The following is a 25477-nucleotide window of genomic DNA, read 5'->3' on the forward strand; positions in this document are numbered from 1 at the left end:
GTCGTTGGAATAACAGTGGCCCCTGCCAACGGAAAGGAATGTGAGCCCACGTTGACACATACTCACCAGATGACCGGACCTGAGAGATGTCCAACAGTGATGATGTCAGAGGAACTGGGCTGGAGACAGTGCTGGTTCAGGCATGGATGCTAGACTGCCGACTCTGCTGAGAGAACTAGGAGATATGAAACAGTTTTATTCTTTTTGCTAATGAGATCATTCATCTCTGAGTGTTTGGTGTACCATCAGACGGAATGCTCGCCTGAAGCCTCAGCAGGCAAGCTGGTTGAAAACCGGTTGTAATGACGCCATTTCAACCAGAGTTGCCTGCTGGGTAACTCCACATCTCTCATCTGTGGACAGAAGTTTGACTTGACCTGTCCTCTCTAGGTGAATCACAGTTCTGTCATCACGTAGACCTTTTCATTGACTTACTACCCCCCTCCTCCAAACACCCCCTGTGTTCCCTCTTCCAACTCGGTTTGCCGGATAACTCTTCTCAGTGTTTTTAATCAAGTCCCATGCCGTTTTACACTTCTGTGTTTTGAAAAAACAATCAACTACAGCAGAGTACACTTCTCTTTCAGTTGACTTCCTTTGAGTTATAAAGATGTAAAGCTTTGTTTGAATATTTCTTAATGCGTCACATTATGGTGGTTTGCAATGTGATATTCAATCTCTGTTGGAAGCCAACGTAATGGAAGATGACCAGAACTTTTACGTCTCAACTCTCAATGCCTGACAGAGTAGGGAAGGAAATACAGCACATGAAGATGACCTACACCATGTCAACTGGAACAACTATCTCACTAACGGTTGCTATATATCCAACCACATACATTTTTCTATACTAATCCAATCTGTATGTTTCTTATCCTAGTGTAGCGGAATATCAAAACCAATCAATTTACATGTGAAAACTAATTTTAAAAGGTCAACCTGCAGCAGAGCATGCTGGGAAATATGACAGAGGCCCTTCCCACATCTGTGGATAAGTTCATAGATTTAACTCCCTGTCTCTGGTTACTCTCTGGATGAAGTTAAAAGACTCCGTGACATTCTGTACTGTTACCTCGTATGAAACATCTCAAATCCCAAATGCAGAAGTATAGAGCCAAATGAAAAGTTATAGCCTCACTATTTTAATAAATACGTAGGGGAGTGTATATAGCACTAATGACGGCCTCTCTTTTTATCTTAAAGGACAGCGCGCTGGATATTTTTATGATGGGGGCCTGTGCGTTCAGAGCTGTAATTTAATTCCATCTCTTTGAATTTTCTTTAGCATAGGGCTTAGCTCTCCTCTCTCCCTCTTTCTCTCCTCTCTCTCTCTCATTCACTCCGTCTCTCTGTCTCTGTCCTTATGTAATACATTCCCATGCTCATTATCACTGGAGAGAAGGGGAGTTATTATCGTCAAGAGAGAGCTGTGCTTTGTGTGGGTGGAGAATATGTAGGTTTGGTGGGGGAGCTGTGTGTGTGTGTGTGTGTGTGTGAGAGCATCTATTCCTCTAAAGATGGAACCTCTTCAGTTGGTAGGGGAAATCCAGTACTTGAAGACTACCTTCACTGCTGGAACAACTGTGTCTCACTAATCAGTTGCTATACAGTGCCTTGCGAAACTATTCGGCCCCCTTGAACTTTGCGACCTTTTGCCACATTTCAGGCTTCAAACATAAATATATAAAACTGTATTTTTTTGTGAAGAATCAACAACAAGTGGGACACAATCATGAAGTGGAACGACATTTATTGGATATTTCAAACTTTTTTAACAAATCAAAAACTGAAAAATTGGGCGTGCAAAATTATTCAGCCCCTTTACTTTCAGTGCAGCAAACTCTCTCCAGAAGTTCAGTGAGGATCTCTGAATGATCCAATGTTGACCTAAATGACTAATAATGATAAATACAATCCACCTGTGTGTAATCAAGTCTCCGTATAAATGCACCTGCACTGTGATAGTCTCAGAGGTCTGTTAAAAGCGCAGAGAGCATCATGAAGAACAAGGAACACACCAGGCAGGTCCGAGATACTGTTGTGAAGAAGTTTAAAGCCGGATTTGGATACAAAAAGATTTCCCAAGCTTTAAACATCCCAAGCAGCACTGTGCAAGCGATAATATTGAAATGGAAGGAGTATCAGACCACTGCAAATCTACCAAGACCTGGCCGTCCCTCTAAACTTTCAGCTCATACAAGGAGAAGACTGATCAGAGATGCAGCCAAGAGGCCCATGATCACTCTGGATGAACTGCAGAGATCTACAGCTGAGGTGGGAGACTCTGTCCATAGGACAACAATTAGTCGTATATTGCACAAATCTGGCCTTTATGGAAGAGTGGCAAGAAGAAAGCCATTTCTTAAAGATATCCATAAAAAGTGTCGTTTAAAGTTTGCCACAAGCGACCTGGGAGACACACCAAACGTGGAAGAAGGTGCTCTAGTCAGATGAAACCAAAATGTAACTTTTTGGCAACAATGCAAAACGTTATGTTTGGCGTAAAAGCAACACAGCTGAACACACCATCCCCACTGTCAAACATGGTGGTGGCAGCATCATGGTTTGGGCCTGATTTTCTTCAGCAGGGACAGGGAAGATGGTTAAAATTGATGGGAAGATGGATGGAGCCAAATACAGGACCATTCTGGAAGAAAACCTGATGGAGTCTGCAAAAGACCTGAGACTGGGACGGAGATTTGTCTTCCAACAAGACAATGATCCAAAACATAAAGCAAAATCTACAATGGAATGGTTCAAAAATAAACATATCCAGGTGTTAGAATGGCCAAGTCAAAGTCCAGACCTGAATCCAATCGAGAATCTGTGGAAAGAACTGAAAACTACTGTTCACAAATGCTCTCCATCCAACCTCACTGAGCTCGAGCTGTTTTGCAAGGAGGAATGGGAAAAAATGTCAGTCTCTCGATGTGCAAAACTGATAGAGACATACCCCAAGCGACTTACAGCTGTAATCGCAGCAAAAGGTGGCGCTACAAAGTATTAACTTAAGGGGGATGAATAATTTTGCACGCCCAATTTTTCAGTTTTTGATTTGTTAAAAAAGTTTGAAATATCCAATAAATGTCGTTCCACTTCATGATTGTGTCCCACTTGTTGTTGATTCTTCACAAAAAAATACAGTTTTATATCTTTATGTTTGAAGCCTGAAATGTGGCAAAAGGTCGCAAAGTTCAAGGGGGCCGAATACTTTCGCAAGGCACTATAAATCCAACCACATACAGATTGGATTCGTATAGAAAAAGGTATGTTTCTTATCTTAGTGTAGCATAGAAAACACATTGAAACAAACAATTATAAAAAATCTACCTGCAACAGAGCATTCTGGGATATATGACGGAGGCCCCTCCCACATCTGTGGATAACTTCATAGCCCAGAAGCATAGCACCCTGCATCCTACTGCTAATTTGCCTTTGAAGCTACAGTAAGCAGGGTCGGTCCTGGCCGTTCCCTGGATGGGAGAACAGATGCTGCTGGTCTGGTCAGAAACTATTTGGTCATTAAAGATCTCATGGCAATTATTGTAAGAATAATTTTGCCCGTGTCCTGGCTAAATTCCCAATCTGGCCCTCATACCTTCAAAGCCACCTAATCATCCCTAGCTTCCAATTCGCAAATTCACCCCCCCCCTCTCTTCTCTCCCCTGTAACTAGTTCCAGGTCGCTACTGTAAATGAGAATGTGTTCTCAGTCAACTTACCTGGTAAAATAAGGGTAAAAAAAAAATTGGGGACGTGAGGCTGAATGTACTTATATGGATTTGTGTTCTTCACATAAACCTGTCTAATCAACCCCCTCTACAGACTAGTGTGTGTCTGTACAGTACCCCTCAGTCTAATTAACCCCCTTTACAGACTAGTGTGGGTCTGTACAGTACCCCTCAGTCTAATTAACCCCCTCTACAGACTAGTGTGTCTGTACAGTACCCCTCAGTCTTAACCCCCTCTACAGACTTGTGTGTCTGTACAGTACCCCTCAGTCTAATTAACCCCCTCTACAGACTAATGTGTCTGTACAGTACCCCTCTGTCTAATCAACCCCCTCTACAGATTAGTGTGTCTGTACAGTACACCACATTCTAATTAACCCCCTCTACAGACTAGTGTGTGTCTGTACAGTACCCCTCAGTCTAATCAACTCCCTCTACAGACTAGTGTGTGTCTGTACAGTACACCTCAGTCTAATCAACTCCCTCTACAGACTAGTGTGTGTCTGTACAGTACACCACATTCTAATTAACCCCCTCTACAGACTTGTGTGTCTGTACAGTACCCCTCAGTCTAATTAACCCCCTCTACAGACTAGTGTGTCTGTACAGTACCCCTCTGTCTAATCAACCCCCTCTACAGATTAGTGTGTCTGTACAGTACACCACATTCTAATTAACCCCCTCTACAGACTAGTGTGTGTCTGTACAGTACCCCTCAGTCTAATCAACTCCCTCTACAGACTAGTGTGTGTCTGTACAGTACACCTCAGTCTAATCAACTCCCTCTACAGACTAGTGTGTGTCTGTACAGTACACCACATTCTAATTAACCCCCTCTACAGACTAGTGTGTGTCTGTACAGTACCCCTCAGTCTAATTAACCCCCTCTACAGACTAGTGTGTGTCTGTACAGTACACCACATTCTAATTAACCCCCTCTACAGACTAGTGTGTGTCTGTACAGTACCCCTCAGTCTAATTAACCCCCTCTACAGACTAGTGTGTGTCTGTACAGTACACCACATTCTAATTAACTCCCTCTACAGACTAGTGTGTGTCTGTACAGTACCCCTCAGTCTAATTAACCCCCTCTACAGACTAGTGTGTGTCTGTACAGTACCCCTCAGTCTAATCAACCCCCTCTACAGACTTGTTTCTGTATATGTTTGTTGTGACAGAATGATGTTGAATAACAGACAGGGTCTCCATGTCTGGTGACAGTATTCATGTCTCTGCAGAGATCTGATTAACAAGACTTGATGCAGTCAACATTAATTCCACATTGGCTTTTCAACCTCTGTTTTTGACGTTAACATTTGTTTCTCGCTCGCTCTCTGTCCCTCCACGTCTCTGTCCCTCCACGTCTCTGTCCCTCCACGTCTCTGTCCCTCCACCTCGGTCCTGGCCGTTCCCTGGATGGGAGAACAGATGCTGCTGGTCTGGTCAGAAACTATTTGGTCATTAAAGATCTCATGGCAATTATTGTAAGAATAATTTTGCCCGTGTCCTGGCTAAATTCCCAATCTGGCCCTCATACCTTCAAAGCCACCTAATCATCCCTAGCTTCCAATTCGCAAATTCACCCCCCCCTCTCTTCTCTCCCCTGTAACTAGTTCCAGGTCGCTACTGTAAATGAGAATGTGTTCTCAGTCAACTTACCTGGTAAAATAAGGGTAAAAAAAAATTTGGGGACGTGAGGCTGAATGTACTTATATGGATTTGTGTTCTTCACATAAACCTGTCTAATCAACCCCCTCTACAGACTAGTGTGTGTCTGTACAGTACCCCTCAGTCTAATTAACCCCCTTTACAGACTAGTGTGGGTCTGTACAGTACCCCTCAGTCTAATCAACTCCCTCTACAGACTAGTGTGTCTGTACAGTACCCCTCAGTCTAATTAACCCCCTCTACAGACTAGTGTGTCTGTACAGTACCCCTCAGTCTTAACCCCCTCTACAGACTTGTGTGTCTGTACAGTACCCCTCAGTCTAATTAACCCCCTCTACAGACTAGTGTGTCTGTACAGTACCCCTCTGTCTAATCAACCCCCTCTACAGACTAGTGTGTCTGTACAGTACACCACATTCTAATTAACCCCCTCTACAGACTAGTGTGTGTCTGTACAGTACCCCTCAGTCTAATCAACTCCCTCTACAGACTAGTGTGTGTCTGTACAGTACACCTCAGTCTAATCAACCCCCTCTACAGACTAGTGTGTGTCTGTACAGTACTCCTCAGTCTAATTAACCCCCTCTACAGACTAGTGTGTGTCTGTACAGTACACCACATTCTAATTAACCCCCTCTACAGACTAGTGTGTGTCTGTACAGTACCCCTCAGTCTAATTAACCCCCTCTACAGACTAGTGTGTGTCTGTACAGTACCCCTCAGTCTAATCAACCCCCTCTACAGACTTGTTTCTGTATATGTTTGTTGTGACAGAATGATGTTGAATAACAGACAGGGTCTCCATGTCTGGTGACAGTATTCATGTCTCTGCAGAGATCTGATTAACAAGACTTGATGCAGTCAACATTAATTCCACATTGGCTTTTCAACCTCTGTTTTTGACGTTAACATTTGTTTCTCGCTCGCTCTCTGTCCCTCCACGTCTCTGTCCCTCCACGTCTCTGTCCCTCCACGTCTCTGTCCCTCCACCTCTCTGTCCCTCCACCTCTCTCTCTCTCTGTCAGGGATTTGGAGGGTCGTAAACTGTGTAAGAAAGTGAAGGTAGATCCCAGCTCTAAAAGTGATGGCGCAGATCTCCTGCATTATAAGTGAGTACCTCAACTATAACATGTACCTCATTGTTTTACTGTATGTCGCTTAGAAGAGATGCTGCCTTCAGAAAGAATGACATGTAAGAATCTTCTCCAGGAACTCATGCAAGGCCAGGCTAAACCAGAAGTACCCTACTACTTCTCTTTATTAATTAATACTGTTCTTGTCTCTTGCAGAGATGGGACGTTCCATACAGAGTACAACAGACCTGCTACATACAAGGTCTTTACTGACTCACTCATTGTCCCACAGTCCCCCAAAGTCTCAATCAACAGTCATTATTTCAGTGACATCTTCTTTTCCTTGTTAGTGTAGGTCAACAATACAGTAATTGATATGAAAACAATGCAGTTATTCGAGTGACATCTTTGTTTCCTGGTTAAATGAATGGGAGTTCATTCTCTTAATGGCTCTGTTTCTGTATATCACCATGGTTCTCTTCCTGCACGATGATGCCGATTGGACGGACTTAGTTGGTTAGTCAAGACTTGATAATCCAATGGGTTTATGAGTGCTTTATAGTGCTGGTCCTGGCTGGTCCAGCCCATTGGCAGGGGATGAGGCTGTGAGCACGTCAGTACATAGTAGTCTAGTTGGTAATAAAGTAAGACAGGTGTAATAACCTCACTGAAGAATAGGACTTATATGAATACCTTAAAGTCAATTGAATTTATTGAAATGGAGAAAAACATGTCATTCTAAAGTTAGTGTAATGTCTGAGAAGAACAAAACAACTCTTTAGTTGGAGTTAAATGTTTCCCGTCCTAACGTCTGCTGTATGTTGGTTCATGTCTGTCTGGAAGGCTCATCAGAGTCATTATGAACAGTTAACGTGTGGAAATTGCTTACATGGTTACTTTGGATGGATGGATGGATGGATGGATGGATGGATGGATGGATGGGAGAACACTGAAATGGACATTTATACCATCTGCCATCTTTTAGACTAGAACATTCTCTTCTGTTTTGTATGACAACTGTGGGGAAATGTATATTTTTTAAATGATGTGGAATTTTTTTTGTGTTTAGCACTATGTCTAGAATCTAGAGGGTGAACATCACTTTTTGTTGTTACAGAATGATAATGATTGTTTAGACTCCCTCTGTCTCAATGTCTCTCCTTCTCTCCTGCCCTCCAGTCCATGGTGGCGTTTTTAAAAGACCCCACGGGAGCTCCTCTTTGGGAAGAGAACCCAGAAGCTAAAGATGTTGTTCATGTAGAAACTGAGAAAGTAAGTACAGAAATAACGCCTTACAGCAAGGTGCTTCTGCATGGGAATGTGTGTTTCCTGGCACAGTGTTGACCTTTCAGTTTACAATAACCATTCATAACAACCCACTGACAAATGCCCTAACTTCCCATCAAAGGTCGGAGTGGAGAGATTCTCTTCACTCTGCCCTCCAGCCTCCCTGCCACTAAATGTGGTCATCTTGATACATTCCAAGCTGACAACACATAGCAATAGACTGACCAGGTGATCATTAGAAAGCTGAAAAGCTCTGAAGTTCACGTCGGTTGTGTTCAAACACGGTCTATTAAGGGAGAGTTGGTCTGACCGCAGTCAGCACTCTCAGACAGACGGCTTTCCAACAGCGAGGCCGACACGCCGTCAGAACCCAGCTCTGTACACAAATGGCACACACACATCCACACACACCTTTGAACAGTGTTTTGATGAACTAACATTCTGTTTTATCCTATATTTTTGGGTGGCATATCATGCCTGGGGGGTTGCTGAGTGGTGTAGATGTGTCAACAGCTTCTGCTGAACGAGACTTTCAGGAAGGGAGGATGAATAAAGCATTAGGGTAAGAGGAGAGCTGACCCTCTGAGTGCAGATTGATCTCTCTCTGTCCATCAAAAGGCATGTTAAAAAAATGTCTTCTGATGATGAGCATGTTTGGCAGCAACTGTTGTCTGGAAGTTACTCTCATAGTGACTGGTCACTTAGGTACCACTCAATCTATCTTTTGATATTTGTTTCCTTAGTTCACTGTTGATACAGTCCCAACATGTTTTGCTTGTCAGAAATCACGTTTTCAAGTTCTAGAACTTAAAAGTACAGGAAGTGTCACAGTAAGAAGCGTTTTCCATCGTTATATCAACAGTGATTGATTGGTGCTTTGCTTTAAGTGATACATATGAAGAGCCAGAGAGAGATGGACCGTGTACCTCAGTCTTGTCCACCCCCTGCTCCTAGTATATCTGTTGATAAGTCAGCCTTAACAACTCTGCTTTGGGAGGACTAAAGGATCCCTTTCAAAGCACATTGGAGGAGGTCAGAGGTCAGCAACCTTGGGAGAGGAAGAATCGGGGAGAATGTCAGTTGCATACTCCTCTCTCCTCGCCTCCTCAAACCCCATTGGAGGAGAAGGTCAGTGGGGATGGACCTCTGAAATGCATTAGGGGGAGTGAACAAGTGTAAACATCTGGAGGAGGATAGAGAATCAGAATGCAGCCCTTGGGACAATCTTAATTGCATATTCTCCTCGAGTCCATTCCTTTTAAATCCATGAGGGGGAGTGTACAAGTGCACACTTCAGGAGTAGGGTAGAGAATCCAAGGTTTTGACGGCTTGTACACTTTTTAGGCAGAGCTATTGTGCAGCTATCTACTGAGTTCACTCACTGCATTCTACAATAGGTCCTTTTTTCCCTCACAGCTCTTCTCCTTTCTCTTTCAGGACTTCAGGAAGCTTCTAAAGAGGGAGGAGAGGCCAATCCTCATGATGTTCTTTGCCCCATGTGAGTCATCACACACACACACAATCACGGACTCCCAATATACGTTTTTTACCTCTTGATAAGAACTCCTACCGAAGCCATTTAGAGAAGTCGGGATAAGAGCAAATAGCTTCTATTGGTAGATAATCTTTAATGACTGGCATATAATATACAGCACATCATCAGAAGAGTCTTTGAAGATGGGAAATGAAACCCAAATTCCAAATGGCACCATGTGCCCTGCATAGTGCACTACCTTTGACCAGAGTCCTATGGATCCTGGTCAAACGTAGTACACAATATATGGAATAGGGTGCCATTTGGGATGCATCCCTCTAGTAAGCAGAGAGAGTTTAGGGAGGTGGCGTGGTGGAAGGAGGCACCTTAAAGCCCTCTTAAGATTTGTCCTATTCCCTTACTGCCAGACTCATTGATTTTGATAATCAGGTATTTATTGAATTATATAATTGAAGAAATGTACAACCATGCTCCTCCAGCCAATTTACAAGCTCTAGATGGTTTTCTTTGACGTTAAACTTATATAATTTATATCCAGCCTTTTCATTAAAATGCATGGATTTATAGCATTTCACCAGAGAGGAGTAATACTTAACGATTGGCCATTTGTAGTTGTATAACGGAAAAGCACTGGGTCCTTGAACTGAATGTTCATGTTGCAGTCGTTTATTGGTTGTATAATCTACATATATCAAGCTCTACAAAGTTGTATTCACATTCTACTGGGCCCTTGATAGAATGATAAAACAATGGAACTCTTCCTGTTCAGTATGTTGATTGAGAGCGACTGATTGACGAGTCGTCTGTGTGCTTCTGTAATGTCTCATGTTGTTCCTCCTACAGGGTGTGGTGTCTGTAATATCTCATGTTGTTCCTCCTACAGGGTGTGGTGTCTGTAATGTCATGTTGTTCCTCCTACAGGGTGTGGTGTCTGTAATGCCTCATGTTGTTCCTCCTACAGGGTGTGGTGTCTAATGTCTCATGTTGTTCCTCCTACAGGGTGTGGTGTCTAATGTCTCATGTTGTTCCTCCTACAGGGTGTGGTGTCTGTAATGTCTCATGTTGTTCCTCCTACAGGGTGTGGTGTCTAATGTCTCATGTTGTTCCTCCTACAGGGTGTGGTGTCTGTAATGTCTCATGTTGTTCCTCCTACAGGGTGTGGTGTCTGTAATGTCTCATGTTGTTCCTCCTACAGGGTGTGGTGTCTGTAATGTCTCATGTCGTTCCTCCTACAGGGTGTGGTGTCTGTAATGTCTCATGTCGTTCCTCCTACAGGGTGTGGTGTCTGTAATGTCATGTTGTTCCTCCTACAGGGTGTGGTGTCTGTAATGCCTCATGTTGTTCCTCCTACAGGGTGTGGTGTCTGTAATGCCTCATGTTGTTCCTCCTACAGGGTGTGGTGTCTGTAATGTCTCATGTTGTTCCTCCTACAGGGTGTGGTGTCTGTAATGTCTCATGTTGTTCCTCCTACAGGGTGTGGTGTCTGTAATGTCTCATGTTGTTCCTCCTACAGGGTGTGGTGTCTGTAAGAGGATGCAGCCCGTATTTCAACAGGCAGCTACAGAGACCAAGGGTACATATGTAAGTCAAATCTTCTCACATTGACATTGCTTAAAATCCTAACACACTTTCGCTCCTCTGTTTTAGGTGAGTTGCTCTCAGTTGAAATCCATTCATCAGAATCATTGTACCATCAATATAAACTGCTCTGAAATGCATTTTCCATAACCATGAATATTGTTGTTTCAGCTATTTTGAAGATGGTGTACAAAACGGAATGTAAAAGACCAAACATAAGAACGGAAAGCATAGAAATGGTACACATAGAACAGATCTATCGCTTCTTAGACTTGCTTTCAAGTAGAATGATTGATCTATTACTCACATTTCTATGTGAATTTGGTCAGGTCGCCCAAATAGGTACTTCAAATCCCCACAGCCACAGTTATGGCATCAACTTTCTGCAGTTGAAGTCTCCAGTCTCTGTATGGGTTATATGCCAGTTTAGACTGCAATAGTGTTTTTATGTTGGCTCACTTGTTCACTCTCCCTTATAGTCCTCCTCCCTCCACCACAAACACATATACACTGAAAACAGAATAGTACAATTCAAGTCTTAATGCAGCAATCTGCAGTTGGAAGAATAACCAGGGTCAACCCCACCAATGATTTGGGGAAAAGCTGAGAGATTGGGCTAGAGGAAATGTAACCACTCTCCAATTCACTGCCAGAGCTATGGATACAAGGACTGACAATCCATGATATAATATAGCTTTAACCATGTTTTGAGGCTATACCGTGTTTGTTTACATTCACATTGTTGACAAACAGAGGAGTTAAACAAGCTTATGTGTTGGGTTCTGATGGGGTTCGACAGTTAAACTAAGCTCATGAGGCATATAAGGTATTGTCTTCAATAACTAATTGTTTTCAAAGTCTAAAAATGGATGTAGCAACCAACAGAATATTCATTTTTTTTAAAACAGGTTACAGATGAGATTTGAAAGCTAGATGTAGTTTGGTTCCGGTGCTAAAGTAAAACACCTCTAGCTCAACAACAAGAAAGTAGACCAAAGAGTCAACCAAGGATCAATATCACACAGGAGAAAGCATCAAGTGAAGACCTTTAAAAACCAAGACCGCGTGTTCACACTGAACACGCACCTTCAAGCACAGAAGAGGCATAGCATAGTAGAGAGACTCTGAGGGGAGAAAATCTACCTAGCTACTGCTTAGAAACACCTAGCTGCTGCTTAGAAACACCTAGCTGCTGCTTAGAAACACCTAGCTGCTGCTTAGAAACACCTAGCTGCTGCTTAGAAACACCTAGCTGCTGCTTAGAAACACCTAGCTGCTGCTTAGAAACACCTAGCTGCTGCTTAGAAACACCTAGCTGCTGCTTAGAAACACCTAGCTGCTGCTTAGAAACACCTAGCTGATGCTTAGAAACACCTAGCTGATGCTTAGAAACACCTAGCTGCTGCTTAGAAACACCTAGCTGCTGCTTAGAAACACCTAGCTGCTGCTTAGAAACACCTAGCTGCTGCTTAGAAACACCTAGCTGCTGCTTAGAAACACCTAGCTGCTGCTTAGAAACACCTAGCTGCTGCTTAGAAACACCTAGCTGCTGCTTAGAAACACCTAGCTGCTGCTTAGAAACACCTAGCTGCTGCTTAGAAACACCTAGCTGCTGCTTAGAAACACCTAGCTGCTGCTGCATCTTTCTGTTTGTGTGTTTGCCTCATATGGAGCAGCATGGAAAGGAATGGGATCTAATTTAAGGTGTCTTTGTTCGGATCACAAATGCCACCCTATTCCCTGTCCACCCTGTTTCCTATATTACCTTTTTTTGTAGTGCACTATATAGGGAATAAGTAGTCATTTGGGACACATGCTTTGTCTGATTTCAGCTAGTTTGGCTGATGATGAGTGAATAAATAAGCCTCTCGTTTAGAGATTTGCATAATGAATGTATTTAGCTCTCTTGTACACACACACACACACAACATATGGAGTGTTACATTTTGGCTCTGCATAGTGTGTGTGTGTGGTGTGTGCGAGGAGGTGATAGCAGAAGGAAGTGATATATTTGGAACTATAGGCAAGAGTCTGCCAGGTCATCCAAGACATTTTTTTCACCATATTGTCACAGGTGAATGAAGAGGACATTTTTCTCAAAGTTTTTATTTAAGTTTTCGAAAATAATAAGAAAGCCCAAATCGTGTTGACATAAGTCTTAAAACATTGACCTTATGAAGGCAGGGAACTTCACAGATTGAAATGGATTTGACAGATGCTTTGAGTTTTGAAAAGCCAACCAAGATAGAACAAATTACAATGCATATTTCATTGTCTACTTTGTGTCACATCCAGTTTTCATGTCTAGTTCTGTTTACATGGTCCACCCCCCCCCCCCCCCCCCCCCCCCGTCTTAAGTCATTCATCTTAATTTACTGGAGTTGTTTTTTGGTGCTTCTCTAATGAACTAATCTGCTGTGATGTGGTGGTCTTTAATAAATTCTATGTTCGTGCGTGCTCCCTGTGTCTGGTCTCTAGGTGCTGGCTGGGATGAACGTGCACCCAGCCGAGTTTGATGGCCTCAAGCAAGAGTACAATGTCAAGGGCTACCCCACCTTCTGTTACTTTGAGTGAGTCTCATCCGCCTTACTTTAAGCTATATACACACACACACACACACACACACACACACACACACACACACCTCCCTTGTGTACTCATGGCTTTGGAAGTGCAGCAGGGAGTAGGTGTGTCCAAATACAGTACCAGTCAAAAGTTTGGTCACCTACTCATTCCAGGATTTTTCTTTATTTGGACTATTTTCTACATTGTAGAATAATAGTGAAGACATCAAAGCTATGAAATAACTCATATGGAATCATGTAGTAACCAAAACAAGTTTTGATTATTTGAGATGCTTCAAAGTAGCCACCCTTGGCCTTGATGACCGCTTTGCACACTCTTGGCATTTTCCCAACCAGCTTAATGAGGTATTCACCTGGAATCCATTTCAATTAACAGGTGTACCTTGTTAAAAGTTCATTTGTGGAAATGTTTTCCTTCTTAATGCGTTTGAGCCAATCAGTTGTGTTGTGACAAGGTAAGGAGGGGGGGGGGGGGGTAGCCCTATTTGTTAAAAGACCAAGTCCCTGTTATTTCAAGAACAGCTCAAATAAGCAAAGAGAAACATCAGTCCATCATTGCTATAAGACATGAACGTAAGTCAATCTGGAATAAAAAAAAGTTTATTCAAGTGCAGTTGCAAAAACCATCAAGCGAAATGAAACTGTCGCTCATGAGGACCGCAACAGGAAAGGAAGACCCAGAGTTACCTCTGCTACAGAGGATAAGTTAATTAACGTTACCAGCCCCAGAAATTGCAGCCCATTTTAAACGCTTCAGAGTTCAAGTTAGACACATCTCAACATCAACTGTTCAGAGGAGACTTCGTGAATCAAGCCTTCATGGTTGTATTGCTGCAAAGAAACCACTACTAAAGGACACCAATAATAATAAGAGACTTGCTTGGGCCAAGACACACGAGCAAAAGACATTAGACCGGTGGAAATCTGTCATTTGTTCTGATTAGTCCAAATTTGAGCTTTTTGGTTCCAACCACGTCTTTGTGAGACGCAGAGTAGGTGAACGGATGATCTCTGCATGTGTGGTTCCCACCGTGAAGCATGGAAGCATTGTGATGGTGTGCGGGTGCTTTGTTAGTGACCTTATCAGTGATTTATGTAGAATTCAAGGCACACTTAACCAGCATGGCTACCACAGAATTCTTCAGCGATACGCCATTCCATCTGGTTTGCGCTTAGTGTGACTATCATTTGTTTTTCAACAGGACAATGACCCAACACACATAGGCTGTGTAATGGCTATTTGACCAAGAAGGAGACTGATGGATTGCTGCATCAGATGACCTGACCTCCACAATCACACGGCCTCAACCCAATTGAGATGGTTTGGGATGAGTTGGACCGCAGAGTAAAGGAAAAGCAGCCAACAAGTGCTCAGCATATGTGGGAGCTCATTCAAGACTGTTTGAAAAGCATTCCAGGTGAAGCTGGTTGAGAGAACCCAAGAGTGTGCAAAGCTGTCATCAAGTCAAAGGGTGGCTACTTTGAAGAATCTCAAATAAAATACATTTGGATTTGTTTAACACTTTTTTGGTTACTACATGGTTCCACATGTTTTTTTCATAATTTTGTTGTCTTCACTATTATTCTACAATGTAGAAAATAAAGAAAAACACTTGAATGAGTAGGTGTGTCCAAACTTTTGACTGGTACGGTATATATAAATGACATACCTACAGTTGAAAATATGAGAATATCTTATTTCTAATGCTGTCAACTTTATTTCTTAACTCCTAATATTGAGCAAATTACACTCATTGGAGCTAATTACACTCATTGGAGCTAATCACACTCATTGGAGCTAATCACACTCATTGGAGCTAATCACACTCATTGGAGCAAATTACACTCATTGGAGCAAATTACACTCATTGGAGCAAATTACACTCATTGGAGCAAATTACACTCATTGGAGCAAATTACACTCATTGGAGTATCTGACAACGGCTTTGAAAAAGCATCCGCGAGTGCCGGTCACTAGACCCAGCCTCTAGAGTGCCGGTCACTAGACCCAGCCTCTAGAGTTGTGGTGGGGCTGACAACCCTACGGCTGCTACAATGATCTTTCTCTGTCTTGCTGTTCAAGTTCCCTTTCCAATATCTTTTCTTTCCAGTGAAGAGAGGCCACAAAGTTAAGCATTTTGTCGACACTTAAAACCTGCATGTATAATGCTTTATAACTTGTTATATAACTGCATCATCGTGCATTACACCTGCAGGCTTTAGGCCTAAATGTTTTTAACATTTTTTGCGGAACAAAAAAAGAAACGTAGGAATCCCCCCAGAAGGTCCTCTCCCTCTGTGCCTATTAAACTACAATTGATGAGTGGCACTAATACTGTACAACTCTGGCTGCTGTATTCTATTCCCTGCAGATCAGTGACGGTTACAAATTACCAGGATCTGCAGGCATTAGGTTCAGCTGGAGCAGCTAGGTTCGGCTGGAGCAGCTAGGTTCGGCTGGAGCAGCTAGGTTCGGCTGGAGCAGCTAGGTTCGGCTGGAGCAGCTAGGTTCGGCTGGAGCAGCTAGGTTCGGCTGGAGCAGCTAGGTTCGGCTGGAGCAGCTAGGTTCGGCTGGAGCAGCTAGGTTCGGCTGGAGCAGCTAGGTTCGGCTGGAGCAGCTAGGTTCGGCTGGAGCAGCTAGGTTCGGCTGGAGCAGCTAGGTTCGGCTGGAGCAGCTAGGTTCGGCTGGAGCAGCTAGGTTCGGCTGGAGCAGCTAGGTTCGGCTGGAGCAGCTAGGTTCGGAGGGAGCAGCTAGGTTCGGAGGGAGCAGCTAGGTTCGGCGAGGTTCGGCGGGAGCAGCTAGGTTCGGCGGGAGCAGCTAGGTTCGGCGGCCCACCACCGACTTGTTTCAGTCTCGGGACACATGCAGGAGGTCAGGGAAGATGAAGTTAGTACATGAGTATCTGTTTCCACGTAGATACATTATTCACACAATTAGGATCCCCCCCCCATAATTCTAATGCATATTCTAATCCATAATAACTATTAGTCCATACAAGATATGCTCTTTTACTATTGGTTGGCTACATTTGAGCAAGTTTAAACCTAGTGATGTTAATGTATTGTTTGAGCTTTTTTTCACAAAACATTTCCTTTGTTTCCTTTCCACTTTCCACAACAGTGACTCAGCTCTCTCTGATGTACTGTATTTCTCTCTGAGGAACCTGTATATCCTCTGTGGGTCGGCAGGTAGCCTAGCGGTTAGAAAGGCGAGCCAGCAACCAGAGGGTTGCCAGGTCGAATCCCAGGTCTGACGAGAAAAATCAGGTGGGAAGTGAGCTGGCAATCGAAGGGTTGCTAGTATCAAGTCCTAGATTCCATTACCTACCGTTGTGCCCCTGGACAAGGCACTTAACCCCCCACAACAACAGCTCCCGGGTCCTATCCAAAAAATGTATGAATGTGTGTCTTTCAGAGGGGTTGGGATAAAGTCAAATTTCGGTTGGACCTTGTGTGCATTGACCAATAAAGTGATGTTAGTGTTAATGAAAAGGCACATTCATCTCTTTCAGTGTAGTCAACAGTAGGTTACAGTAGGTAGTGCCGTAGTTCTTAGAATCACAACTCAGAACATTGTGCAACACGTATGACATGGATTAGTGGGTTTTCTAGATGGGGTCATTCTGTGCTGTACTGTCGCTAGCATATGTTTTATATCTTTTTGTTCTCTCTGTTCTCCCCCTATCTCTCTCTCTCTCTCCCTCCCCCCCCGGTCTTTAGGAAGGGGAAGTTCCTGCACCACTATGAAAACTACGGAGGTACAGCCAAGGACATCGCTGACTGGATGAAGAAGTGAGCGTTTTAACCGTTTCCTTCCTGCCTTCGTTTCGCCTCTTATCACTTTCCCCTCATAGAGTCCGGAGCGTTTCTGATCACTGCTTAGGGAACTGATGTGGGAAAAGTTCTGTGGCCTATTCATGTTGCTGTTGGGCTCAGTTGGTAAGCGTGTGGTGTTAGCAAGGCCACATGCATATACTAAAAATGTATACCGGTACACTTGGTGTACTGTAACCCGCTTTAGATAAACATGGCATTTTACTCCTGCATGAAGAGTGCATCAACACACCCTTTAATGTCCCCATTCACTCTACTCCCCGTTGGCTCTCACACTCATTTGACTGTTTACCATGCTTTAGTCTATTGAAAGGGCACGGAACAGATTTCACAGCTATTTCAGGAAACACAGACCGAGAGGAAACATTGTTATATGGGAACAGGAACAATGCCTCTAAGGTCAGAGAACACAGACAGTTTGAGTCTCGAGTGGCTCTGGCAGATGCTTCAAACCGTGACCGCTTTCCTCTCTGTGGAGTGTTCTAACCACTTCAGAGACAGTCCCACGGTGTAGACCCATAACAAGTACACGCACTCACACACAACACTCTTTCTCTCTCTCACTCTCAAACACACACAGACGCCCACACCCACCAAGCATCTGTTCAAAGTGGCCCTGACTCAGAGGCTTTCTCCAGGGTCCTGTCCAGTCTGACCAGCTAGGAGACCAGCTAGGAGACCAGCTAGGAGACCAGCTAGGAGACCAGCTAGGAGACCAGCTAGGAGACCAGCTAGGAGACCAGCTAGGAGACCAGCTAGGAGACCAGCTAGGAGACCAGCTAGGAGACCAGCTAGGAGACCTGTAGTACTAATAGTTAATGATTAGGGATGTAACGATTCACATATGCATCGGTCCCTATTCAAACATCAGCATCGGTCCCTATTCAAACATCAGCATTGGTCCGCGGACCCCAAACCGATCCAAATGTAGCATGCATTGGTCAGAGAATTTATTCAAACTTTATGAATTGCTGATTAACTTTTTTGGTTGTAGCTTTCTTTGCATTTCTCAAAAATACCTCCTTTTTTGTGACAACTGATGCGTCCTCTCATTTGGTGTGGAACTAAGCATGTATCTGTGTTGACAGTCATTGTGCATGCCAAACAACCCCAGGGAATATCAGTAGCCTAGTCGCACTGCGCAGTGTGCCCAGCGTCGTGCGCTGATCTTGCACATCTGTGCGGAACCTTGAGCATTCAAATGCTAAATTGCCTTACTGGATATTAGGCTTTACTAGTTGAGTGACAACGTATGTAATTTGCTAGGCTCTTGCTATCTACAATATGTGCTGTTGAAAATGGTGTTTTACCAAAGTAAAAGTAAGCTACTGCAGACAAGTCATCTTGCTAACAGGCTACCTGCTGAACTTACAATAGATTTGAATTTGATTGTACCGGTTCACCATCAGCTATAGTTTTGCTTAAAAAAGGTCAAAGCAGGAAGAGAAAAGCTCACTAAAAACGTCAAAACTATCTGATTTTGAGATGGGGTGAAATCCAAAGTTGTGCTGTATATTCCTTGTATATTCATTGGCTATGTCATAGCTTAATATTTATTGTGTACAAATGATCTATGTATACATTGGCTATGTCATAGCTAATTTGTACACAATACATTACTACATTACTAGCTCAAACACTTAATCTTCAAAAATTATTGACTAGTGGGTGATGGTGATTTCAGTGCCAAGGTGGGGGGGGCAGAAAACATGGCTACATTGCCCCCCCCCCCCCCTAACCAGATAGTGGTAGTGGGGTGGTACTGTAGATGCCTCCCTTATAGCTCAGCTCAGGTGCTTACATAGCACACACACCATAGACACACACTCATTTACACACACGTCAGCTCAGCTCAGGTGCTTAGATAGCGCACACACCCTAGACACACTCATTTACACACACCTCAGCTCAGCTCATGAGCTCCATCAGCAGCAGATTTGAATTTAGAATGGAAAATGAATGTGTTTTATGCAACACATGTTAGTGCATTGAACCGAATCGCATCAATTTGTTCTCTAATAGCACTGAATCATTTCAAACTAAAACGTGTGGTTCCTGTATCGTATCAAAGCCCATGTATCTAGATACGTATCCAATCGTCTCGAATATCCTTCGTGAATATTATATGCCTCTGTGGACGGCCTCACACAGGGCTTCTCAGTGCAAGAGGCGTCACTGCAGTCCCTGGATTGAATCCAGGCTGCATCACATCCGGCCGTGATTGGGAGTCCCATAGGGCGGCGCACAATTGGCCCAGCATCGTCCGGGTTTGGCCGGGGTAGGCCGTCATTGTAAATAGGAATTTGTTCTTAACTGACTTGCCTAGTTAAATGATTTAAAAAAATAAATAAAAACACAGCCACCACGAGATGGGCTGAACCTGAAAAATACTGCAGCATTTGTCTTTTAGATTCCTCTATTGTGGAATTCTGCAAGAGACACCACAGACACAAGGGGTTTAGAGGTATTCATCACGATCTAGCTAAGTAAGGAGGATGTGCACCTGATGTTGCCTAGGAACGACCTGGACATGAATAAGTACTGTATAGCCTAGCTATACTTATATGGCCATCAGAATTTGTTCTTAACGGACTTGCCTAGTTATAATCAAAAGTACTCCGGAGCACACTGTCTGGAAGCTGTAGATTTATGACCGCGTCCCATTTGCACATAGTGACATTTAAAACAGATACCCATCCCCCTAGACAGTGTGTTATGAACCCTCGTACATTTTCTCCTTGACTAGTGGCCAGTATGGATAAAAGACTGGAAGATGTCTGTATTTGGTCTTGGCAGTGGGAGGGAGGGCTCTGTCATACGGGTGTGACCAGTACAGGCCAGATGTAGCTGACGTGAGGTGGAGTATGATCTGTAGCTAGGTCTGCCTCATAACAGACCTGCTTTAACTCACTTTTGGGCTTCTTACATCTCTCACCCCTCTTTCCCTTCTGTCTTTCTCCCTCTCATTTTCACCCCCCACCGCCACCACCTCGCTCTCTCCATCCAGTCCCCTGCCCCCCCAGCCGAAGGCCCCAGAGGTCCAATGGTCGGAGACTGACTCCCCTGTCTTCCACCTGACTGACGACTCCTTAGATGGGTTCCTGGAGGAACACCCATCTGCCCTGGTCATGTTTTATGCCCCATGTAAGTAACAAATACACACAGCGAGTAGCATATCTCTCATACACACACACACACACACACACACACACACACTCAGGGGAACAGGCTATGATGACGTCACGAGGCTACATATGTAACAGATTGTTGTTACAAAAAAAATGTAAAAGTGTCACAGGTAACATGTTTATTTGTTTCCATTTCAAAACAGTTCTCAGCTTCTTCCATGTGATCTCGATCAGGAGAGAAGCAGGGAAACGTCAGGGGGATGTTTTGACAGAGTTGAAAAACTGTGCTGTTGACAAAACGCACTATTACTTAAATGCATGTGCATATTGAAACACATTTTGAAATGCAACATTACATGCATTGTTACACTCTGAATCTGCATGAAGACACCTCCTGTGGACCCACCCTGGGACCCATTTGTAGTAAATAACAGACCCAGGCTCACTGGGGGTAAAAGTCCCATTTTATCTGGCTCCTTGTTATAACACAGGAAGGCCACTAGACCGACCCACCATCGCCCCTTGGTGCCCTGCCTCTCACAATGGGCAGCCTGGCTGTCACTCTTCACGGGGCACTGCTGTGGACTGAGACGTCCAAGCCAAGAGCAGCCAGCTGATACAAGCATATCAGGCATTTCAGCAGCTTGTGTACACACACACACACACACACACACACACACACACTCACAAACCCTCCCTGGCACTGCCAAGAACACGTGGAGACACACACACCAACACACACTGCAGTTTCTTAATGGTCCACCTGTCATGGTGAGAGTAATGGTCTCATGGTCAAGAGCATCAACACTGCTGGCTCAGTTGTCTGTGCTGCTCCCTCCCTCCACACTGTGGCTGGTTCAGTTGTCTGTGCTGCTCCCTCCCTCCCTCCACACTGTGGCTGGTTCAGTTGTCTGTGCTGCTCCCTCCCTCCCCACTGTGGCTGGTTCAGTTGTTTGTGCTGCTCCCTCCCTCCCTCCACACTGTGCCTGGTTCAGTTGTCTGTGCTGCTCCCTCCCTCCCCACTGTGGCTGGTTCAGTTGTTTGTGCTGCTCCCTCCCTCCCCCCACACTGTGGCTGGTTCAGTTGTCTGTGCTGCTCCCTCCCTCCCTTCACACTGTGGCTGGTTCAGTTGTCTGTGCTGCTCCCTCCCTCCACACTGGCTGGTTCAGTTGTCTGTGCTGCTCCCTCCCTCCACACTGGCTGGTTCAGTTGTCTGTGCTGCTCCCTCCCTCCCTCCACACTGGCTGGTTCAGTTGTCTGTGCTGCTCCCTCCCTCCACACTGTGCCTGGTTGTTGTCTGTGCTGCTCCCTCCCTCCCTCCACACTGTGGCTGGTTCAGTTGTCTGTGCTGCTCCCTCCCTCCACACTGTGGCTGGTTCAGTTGTCTGTGCTGCTCCCTCCCTCCCTCCACACTGTGGCTGGTTCAGTTGTCTGTGCTGCTCCCTCCCTCCACAATGTGGCTGGTTCAGTTGTCTGTGCTGCTCCCACCCTCCCTCCACACTGTGGCTGGTTCAGTTGTTTGTGCTGCTCCCTCCCTCCCTCCACACTGTGGCTGGTTCAGTTGTTTGTGCTGCTCCCTCCCTCCCTCCACACTGTGGCTGGTTCAGTTGTCTGTGCTGCTCCCTCCCTCCCTCCACACTGGCTGGTTCAGTTGTCTGTGCTGCTCCCTCCCTCCACACTGTGGCTGGTTCAGTTGTCTGTGCTGCTCCCTCCCTCCCTCCCTCCACACTGTGCCTGGTTCAGTTGTCTGTGCTGCTCCCTCCCTCCACACTGGCTGGTTCAGTTGTCTGTGCTGCTCCCTCCCTCCACACTGTGGCTGGTTCAGTTGTCTGTGCTGCTCCCTCCCTCCACACTGGCTGGTTCAGTTGTCTGTGCCTCTCCCTCCCTCCCTTCACACTGTGGCTGGTTCAGTTGTCTGTGCTGCTCCCTCCCTCCACACTGGCTGGTTCAGTTGTCTGTGCTGCTCCCTCCCTCCCTCCACACTGGCTGGTTCAGTTGTCTGTGCTGCTCCCTCCCTCCACACTGTGCCTGGTTGTTGTCTGTGCTGCTCCCTCCCTCCCTCCACACTGGCTGGTTCAGTTGTCTGTGCTGCTCCCTCCCTCCACACTGTGCCTGGTTGTTGTCTGTGCTGCTCCCTCCCTCCCTCCACACTGTGGCTGGTTCAGTTGTCTGTGCTGCTCCCTCCCTCCACACTGTGGCTGGTTCAGTTGTCTGTGCTGCTCCCTCCCTCCCTCCACACTGTGGCTGGTTCAGTTGTCTGTGCTGCTCCCTCCCTCCACAATGTGGCTGGTTCAGTTGTCTGTGCTGCTCCCTCCCTCCCTCCACACTGTGGCTGGTTCAGTTGTTTGTGCTGCTCCCTCCCTCCCTCCACACTGTGGCTGGTTCAGTTGTTTGTGCTGCTCCCTCCCTCCCTCCACACTGTGGCTGGTTCAGTTGTCTGTGCTGCTCCCTCCCTCCCTCCACACTGGCTGGTTCAGTTGTCTGTGCTGCTCCCTCCCTCCACACTGTGGCTGGTTCAGTTGTCTGTGCTGCTCCCTCCCTCCCTCCCTCCACACTGTGCCTGGTTCAGTTGTCTGTGCTGCTCCCTCCCTCCACACTGGCTGGTTCAGTTGTCTGTGCTGCTCCCTCCCTCCACACTGTGGCTGGTTCAGTTGTCTGTGCTGCTCCCTCCCTCCACACTGGCTGGTTCAGTTGTCTGTGCTGCTCCCTCCCTCCACACTGGCTGGTTCAGTTGTTTGTGCTGCTCCCTCCCTCCACACTGTGCCTGGTTGTTGTCTGTGCTGCTCCCTCCCTCCACACTGTGCCTGGTTGTTGTCTGTGCTGCTTCCTCCCTCCCTCCACACTGTGGCTGGTTCAGTTGTCTGTGCTGCTCCCTCCCTCCCTCCACACTGGCTGGTTCAGTTGTCTGTGCTGCTCCCTCCCTCCCTCCACACTGTGGCTGGTTCAGTTGTCTGTGCTGCTCCCTCCCTCCCTCCACACTGTGGCTGGTTCAGTTGTCTGTGCTGCTCCCTCTCTCCCTCCACACTGTGGCTGGTTCAGTTGTCTGTGCTGCTCCCTCCCTCCCTCCACACTGTGGCTGGTTCAGTTGTCTGTGCTGCTCCCTCCCTCCACACTGTGGCTGGTTCAGTTGTCTGTGCTGCTCCCTCCCTCCACACTGTGGCTGGTTCAGTTGTCTGTGCTGCTCCCTCCCTCCCTCCACACTGTGGCTGGTTCAGTCGTCTTTGTGCAGCTGTAGATGCAGGATGTATAGAGACCAATTCATGTCTGTGAATGGCTGAGGTAAACAACAGGATCTGGCCTCCCAACAGGCATATTACCCAGCATCCTCTAGTCTATTCAGACTGGTGGGGGAGAGGAGATGCGGCCAGCCGCCCATTGAAGCAGCCTTATTTTAATAGCCACGAAGCCCTTGTCTCTCCAACAGAAACACACACACTCCCCTGCTGTGAATCAGAAACATTACATCTAGCTTAACCCTCCTTCCCCAGACAGTAAATGAAGGTGATGGCACCAGTAGAGAGGAGATGATGCAGAGAATAGACTAATACTCTTTTATTCCTCTGTCTCCTTCTTTTACTCTCCGCTTTTTAAGGTCAGACAGAGATACATCCTGTCTGACAGTTCTACAAAAATACTACAATTAAACATCAATACATATTTTGAATGCAGCATTGTCTTGTATTGATTTTGTGTATATTACAGCTGTATGTGATTTTAAGGACAGTTCACAGCTGTTTTTGAATATGGCAGTGTGTCAACTAAAGATCTTGCGGTTCCATCCAACCATGCTGTATAGGAAATGTACACACACACACTCTGCTCTTCAAACAGCATAGGCTACTCTTTACAATATACCAACAACAACACATCTAGTGGGATGCTTGGTAATAATATTGAGGACAGAGTCTGAAAGTTGTTTAAAAATAAGTTGCATTGCTGCAGAGCTCATACATTTTTTATTGAACACAGCATTTATTCATGACGCAGGAATTTGTTGTCACAGCCCTGTTGGCAAGCAAGTCAAGCTTACACACACACACACACTCCGTCCACGCAGCTAGTTCTCACACTGTGGGAACACTAGTCCTATCGCATCCCCGACCCTGCTATGTCACTGTGGTCTCGCTTAAACTGTCTTCTCCCCTATCACTCTGGCAACAGGGTGTGCAACGCAATACTAGGACGGTGTTCTTCGTTTCTTGTACACTCAGTGTACATTTATATATTGTAGAACTGCCAGTGTTGAAAACCGTTGGCGGGAACCGAGGAGAAATCCCTGCAGTTTATTTTAATGTTACTTGGATGAGGCCCTACTGAGAATGTAATGTTGTGAATGGCTTGATTCATTCAATTAACGCACTTGGTTGGTTCTATTAAGGCCATTTACTTATGTGATTATGGGTAAGTATGGTGAGAATCCCTAACACTACCGTTAGCACATCTTAACTCGGCTTGTCATTTCTGTTTCTGTTCGTTAAGTCATCGTCGCTCGGCTAGTCAGGTCTGTTTGTGTTTTCACCTTGCAGGGTGTGGCCATTGTAAGAAGATGAAGCCAGAGTATGATGAAGCTGCTGAATACCTCAACAAAGACAAAAATGTAAGTAAAATGATGGTGTATATACAGGGTGCTTTTGATGTGTGTTTGCATGCATCAGAGAGCTCGTGTTGTTTCTGTGTGTTTAAATGTATGTTCATGCTTATGTTGAAGCCTTGCAACTCCACTCTGTAAAACTAACTTCTTCCAAACCCCAGCTGTGAGATATGTACTATCTGAACATCAGAACAGAACTTTAACCCCACTTGGCCTTGTACTTGGCTGGTGCCGTCAGAGTCTGACACGCCGGACTCACTGGTTGCCAGAGCTCCTTATGTGTTTCTGATTAGCAGGGTGTGTCTGTCCTCTCCGCTATGGTAATGCTGCACTCCTTCAGCCCTGAGCCAGAGCCAGGGGCAGGCCAATAAATATCACCAGAGATCGCCTCATGATTGGAGCAATTATCTCATCCCTCCCTGTGCTGTCCCCGTGCAGCAGCCTGCCTGGAGATCTGCAGCTTGGACCCACTCTGTCCTCCCTTCCTCCTCTTCTCCTCGGCTCCCTG

At 45.4% G+C, this 25477-nt stretch overlaps 1 protein-coding gene across 2 annotated transcripts in view; it reads left to right on the top strand.

Moving 5' to 3' along the window:
- The window catches only part of LOC139380842 (protein disulfide-isomerase A5-like), a 55823-nt gene that overhangs the window by 13199 nt on the left and 17147 nt on the right, over positions 1-25477 (top strand). For both annotated transcript variants that reach the window (XR_011628473.1, XM_071123942.1), the window contains exons 4-12: positions 6424-6507; positions 6688-6733; positions 7651-7743; positions 9196-9256; positions 10767-10834; positions 13310-13401; positions 17137-17208; positions 20258-20394; positions 24905-24975. Coding sequence is in view for 1 of the 2 variants with exons in the window: in XM_071123942.1 (XP_070980043.1) it covers positions 6424-6507; positions 6688-6733; positions 7651-7743; positions 9196-9256; positions 10767-10834; positions 13310-13401; positions 17137-17208; positions 20258-20394; positions 24905-24975 (724 nt within the window). In the remaining variant the exon portion in view is untranslated. The remainder of the gene's footprint in view (positions 1-6423; positions 6508-6687; positions 6734-7650; positions 7744-9195; positions 9257-10766; positions 10835-13309; positions 13402-17136; positions 17209-20257; positions 20395-24904; positions 24976-25477) is intronic.

Source organism: Oncorhynchus clarkii, chromosome 22, assembly GCF_045791955.1.
Source record: "Oncorhynchus clarkii lewisi isolate Uvic-CL-2024 chromosome 22, UVic_Ocla_1.0, whole genome shotgun sequence".
Lineage (NCBI taxonomy): Eukaryota > Metazoa > Chordata > Actinopteri > Salmoniformes > Salmonidae > Oncorhynchus > Oncorhynchus clarkii.